Source organism: Euphorbia lathyris, chromosome 6, assembly GCF_963576675.1.
Source record: "Euphorbia lathyris chromosome 6, ddEupLath1.1, whole genome shotgun sequence".
In the NCBI taxonomy this organism is placed as follows: domain Eukaryota; kingdom Viridiplantae; phylum Streptophyta; class Magnoliopsida; order Malpighiales; family Euphorbiaceae; genus Euphorbia; species Euphorbia lathyris.
In genome coordinates, this window is record NC_088915.1 from 41,072,258 (window position 1) to 41,077,364 (window position 5,107).

General features: G+C 36.8%; 1 protein-coding gene across 1 annotated transcript; it reads left to right on the forward strand.

The window, feature by feature from the left end:
- The first annotated feature begins 372 nt into the window (after positions 1 to 372).
- Positions 373 to 5,107, forward strand: LOC136233235 (uncharacterized). The gene is made up of 5 exons (XM_066022853.1): positions 373 to 864; positions 1,266 to 1,302; positions 3,681 to 3,917; positions 4,010 to 4,057; positions 4,542 to 5,107. Exons 1-5 carry the CDS (start codon positions 524 to 526, stop codon positions 5,040 to 5,042), a joined length of 1,164 nt encoding a protein of 387 aa, XP_065878925.1. The 5' UTR covers positions 373 to 523; the 3' UTR covers positions 5,043 to 5,107.

Consider the following 5,107-nt stretch of genomic DNA (forward strand, 5'->3'; position numbering starts at 1 on the left):
AATAACGTTATTTGTATTAACCTAACAAAATATGTGGTTTGAATGGAAAAGCTAAACAGCTAAACAGTGTTAAAAAAAAAAGTAAAACAAATATGTCTTTAATAAAATAAAAAATACAAAAAGGATGATGAAGATTTGCATGAGTTAATTGAGAATGATTATGTCTAATTGTAATTGAGAATGATTGATGATATTGTAAAAAAGTCCACAAATTCAATCCTGAATTTGAAAAAGAAGGAAGCGAGTATGTAAAACAGTAGAGTCTGAAGCGAGTGAGCATAAACAGCTCAAAGAGAAAATTGTCTTTTAGCAGAGTTAAGAGATTGTTGTACGTATCTATGATTTTATTAACCCTTTTTCTCTCTCTCTACGCCCTGACTGACTGACACGCTATGAAGTCATGCACTGCACTCTCTCTCTCTCTACTGAAACAAAAAAAGAAAGGACTTGTATGATTCATTGATTCTAGCTTAGCTCATTTTATTGAATGTCTTGTATTAAAAATGTAGTTGGAGGAGGGTGAATGGGGTGTACGGTTTCTAACTTGGCTGCAAAATTTGCATTCTTCCCTCCATCTCCACCTACTTACCAGATCAATAAAAGTGAAAATGGGAAGCTCAGTGTTGTTTCTTCATCTTCTTCTACTACTACTTCTTCCTCAATGCCACTTCCTCTTGCTGATGATGCTTCCTTTGATGTTCTACTCATTGATACTAAAAAAGGGAACAAGATTGTGGCTTTTTATTTGAAAAACCCTTATGCAAGACTTACTCTTCTCTACTCCCATGGAAATGCTGCTGACCTTGGCCACCTTTATGACCTCTTTGTCCAGCTCAAAATCAATCTCAGGGTCAATATTATGGGGTTAGTCTTTCTTTTTTTCATTTAGATCTGTAACTACTGATTAGCTTAGGGTTTATTAAGATTCTGATTTATTTATTATTTTTAAATAGGACTAATAGTAAAGAGCCTCTTTCTTCTTCTTCTTCTTCGTATTTCACTTTTTTTTTTTTTACTGAATTCATATGCATTTCCTCTTTTATTTTATGAGGATGAGCATTGGTAAAGTTAGTTTCTTTTCTTAGTCTTTTCTTTTGTGCCTTTTGGGCTTTATTTCATCCCTTTGTTGACATTTCTTTTATATGTTTTTACCTGTCCTTTCTATATTGCAGATCCAACTCCTACAAAAAGCTTTCCCCAATTCATCTTTCTATTCTAATGAATCTGCACATCAAAATATGATATTGTTTTATTCTGTGATGCAGATATGATTATTCTGGGTATGGAGCCTCTACTGGTAAGGTAAGCTGTCCTTTGTTCAAATTGAACCTGTTAATTAATGGCATTTGCATCTATTTGGGTTTGATCTATTCTGCTCTTCAAATGTGCATAAAGCGATTCAAATCACTATTCTATTTTGCAACTTTTATCTTGAAATTCATCATCTTTATGCATGTATGTATGTTCTCTTAGTCTAGATGAATGATAAAAAGGAAATCTTTATAGTGTGAGGGTACTGCTGGATCTCTGTCAATTCAACACTATGATCGAAACCATTTTGGCCAAGGAATTTAGGGCTTATGAAGAAGCTTACTGATTGAAGAGTATTTTAATTTTGCTTGAATGTTTGGTATGAGTTTGGTTAACTTTTAATTAGGCAGCAACTTCTGAAAGTATAAATGAGGTCATCTCATCCTTAGTAGGCAATTGCTAGGAAATTCCCTGTCTTTTATCCTGAAATTGCATATGCCATTGTTTTCAACTAGGACAATTGTTTTTGCTCTTATTTTATCAACTAAATCTAAAGTTGTTTTTGTTTTTGTGAAGATTTCGTAATATGAAGGGCTTAGTTTACGACCTGTCAATTAGATACTTACCTTAAAAAGATTTATGGAAGTGCCAGATAGAACTAGAAAACAAGGCTCATTTCTCAGGAAGCACAATTCTTACTCGGTGTGAAAATCAACGTTTTGTGTAGCTGTCAACACCAGAGTGAACAACCTGGAGGAATAAGACTCTGTAACCCACTAAGACTTCGAACTCCGGGCTTCTCAACTCCTAGCTTCAGAGAACTTTTGGTTAGACACACTAGGAATTGATCGAAGGACAGGGGTTTTTCATTGTCAGTCCATTTTCACTAATAGATGAACAAAAAAAGATGGCAATTTTCCTAGGTTTTGCACTATGCTAGATGAAAGTTTTCACATGTGAGATGGAGTTTATTGGTGAAAATGGACTTCATAGAAAAAGCACCATGCTAGATGAAAACCCTACGACCAATTCGACTGTTTTATGTTTATGAAATAGATTCTTTATTCGATCTGTGATATCCCTCTTCTTCGTCTTTGGGAAGCTTCTCTGGGACTTGCTTTGCTTCGAGCTCGTCTACATGCAATTCGCTCACTTCGGGAAGAGCGGACAGAAAGAGGGGGCCTTTGCTCTATCTGCTTCTTCCTCAGTTTGAAAGGCTTGTTGGAATTGATCCGCTAAGGGATTTACATTATACGCCACAGAAGCACCTGAAGTACTAAATGGAATAGGTATTAGTTTGGTAATGGTTGGAGCAGCAAACTCGGATTCGGCAAGAATCTCATTTTTTGGTAGTACAAAGGGGGAATTTGCCCAAAAATTGATAGGGGTCAAGATGCAGTCGGGCGGCGGCGACGGCTGACTCAAGTGCCCCCCGAACCACTCGAAATGGTCACCTATTACACGGCTCACTAACTCTGCCTGGGGTGGGGTACCTATTATTAGTTGGCGGTCCGGCGCACCCCTACTCACTTAAGGATTGCTGCTTAGGAATTTTTTTCTTAATCTAGAGAGTTCCCTTTGTTTAAGCGCAACTAGCCAGGAGTGGACATCATCATCATCTGCAGACAAATCCAGATCCTCTTTCTTTCATCACTGGGAACAAGGTTTGGGGAAAGATGGCTATCTGATGATTTGTTTAGTATAAAGAGCCAACTCATTGTGGGTAAGAACCAGCTACCAGCTTAGCCAGAAGAGAATCTCTGGTAGTGCCATTCTTCTAGCAACTAAAACAAATAACATAAACGTTTAATTTGCCTTGAATTTTTCCCCTTAAAAAAAGAAAAAAAAAAAAGAAAATCAAGTACTATTCTTCTTTCAAGTTGGATATTTTCTTTTCAATTACTGTCCAGACTTAGAATAACATCTCACTCGAAGAATGTCAATGGAATGCTGGTTTCTGTAGGATGAACTACTACTCAGAATAACAGTCGGAGACAGACAGAGTAATGCTGTAGTGGATAGTCTGTTATTACTGATTTTAGGACTGGATGGCTTCCTCCGTTTTATCAATATCAGAAGTAACAAGTAACATTAGATCGCTACCGTGTTGCTGCATGGAGAAATCTGCTTTTGCAGGATCAGGATCAAACAAAAGGGGTTTGTTTTATTGGCTTCATCTTCAACATCCACATATAGCTAATTTAATTAATTATTCGATGTTCTCACATAGTAAGAATGATTGGATGTTAATCAGAATCTAAAGCATAGCAAATGGTGCAGTCCTTCAATCTTAACCACTTGAAGTAATCATACATAATAGTTGCAACTTGCAATACTCTTTACTTTTGTTTACCTTTGGTGAAAACTTAAAAAACCTTCTAACATTGATGATTGAAGAAACTAATTATGTTTTGTGGTTGTGAATTCAGCCAAGTGAATCCAATACATACGCGGATATTGAGGCCGTTTATCAGTGTCTTCAAACAGAATATGGAGTTAGTCAGGAAGATTTGATTTTGTACGGACAATCAGTGGGCAGTGGACCTACATTGCACTTGGCAGCTAATTTGCCAAGGCTCAGAGGTGTAGTTTTGCATAGTGCTATTCTTTCCGGTCTTCGTGTGCTCTGCCACGTAAAGTTCTCATGCTGCTTGGACATATATAAGGTCAGTTGTTTATCTTGTCTGAAGCTGGTTAGAAGCTAATTATGCTACATCTGTTATGATTTTGAAACTTGCTTCTCGTTTTACAAATGCAGAACATTAACAAAATTCATAAGGTGAAATGCTCAGTGCTTGTCATACATGTAACGTTCTTCTTCCTTCAAAATTACTTTTTTTTTTATATATATATTTCCATGTCCGGAATGTTTAGTACCTTACATGGATGATTCCTTCAAACTTGGAATCATAGCGATTACAACTTTAAGGTACATGTATGAGGACCCTGATCATTCTAAATTTGGTGGATTTAGCCACTAATCTTTCATTTGGGCACATTACGCCCTTGATCCTTAGTTTTTTTTTTGTCACATTAAGCCCAATGATCAGAAAACTCAGCTTTAAAAATAAAACTCCGTGGTTAACATACAGTTACTTATTTCATCTACATTCAGAATTTGCATTTTAACAAAAAAAAAAAAAAAAAAAATACAGGAATGAGTAATTTGGGAAGCGGGGGCTTAATGTGACAAAAAATAAATGACTGAGGGCCTCAAAATGCCTTTTGCCAATGAAAAATCTGCTGTTGAAAATGGTGGTGAAGTAGTTCCTTTGTTTTTTCTCTTGTAGGGAACAGAAGATGAAGTGGTGAACTGGTTACATGGGAATGGGCTGTGGAAATTGTCAAGAGAACCTTATCAGCCATTGTGGATCAAAGGAGGCGGCCACTGTAACTTGGAACTATATCCTGATTACATCCGACATCTTTGCAAGTTCGTTAAAGAAATGGAGAATATGAACACAGAAATCCGCCTTAAAAAGATTCGTGAGAGTCTTGGACTGAAACCAAGGTCTAAAGGCTGTATTTCTTCAAGCAAGTGTTGCATACTGAAATTGCGGGGGCCAAAATGCCCCGAACGTTGTAGTAGACCAAGGTGCATAAAATGCTGTTGTCGGCCGAAATGTGTATGTTGTAAATGCAACTGCAGTTTATGTTGCTGGCAACCCGGATGCCCGAAATGCCGGACATGGACTAGTTGTTGTTGCAGTATTAAATGCTTAAATTGGCAGTGTTGTGTGGGAAGACATAGTGGAGTAAGTAGGAAACAGGATGATGGCTGCTGCTGCTGATGATAATAATAACAGAATTTGTATTGATTTTTCTAAAATTACTAATTTAATCTCATCTTATTTCA

Bases quoted from the DNA above. Each gene is read 5' to 3' on its own strand.
- LOC136233235 (XM_066022853.1), top strand. From the start codon at position 524: ATGGGGTGTACGGTTTCTAACTTGGCTGCAAAATTTGCATTCTTCCCT. The intron at 1,303-3,680 runs GTAAGCTGTCCT...TTGTGAATTCAG, and splicing joins ATGGAGCCTCTACTGGTAAG to CCAAGTGAATCCAATACATA. The intron at 4,058-4,541 runs GTAACGTTCTTC...TTTCTCTTGTAG, and splicing joins GCTCAGTGCTTGTCATACAT to GGAACAGAAGATGAAGTGGT.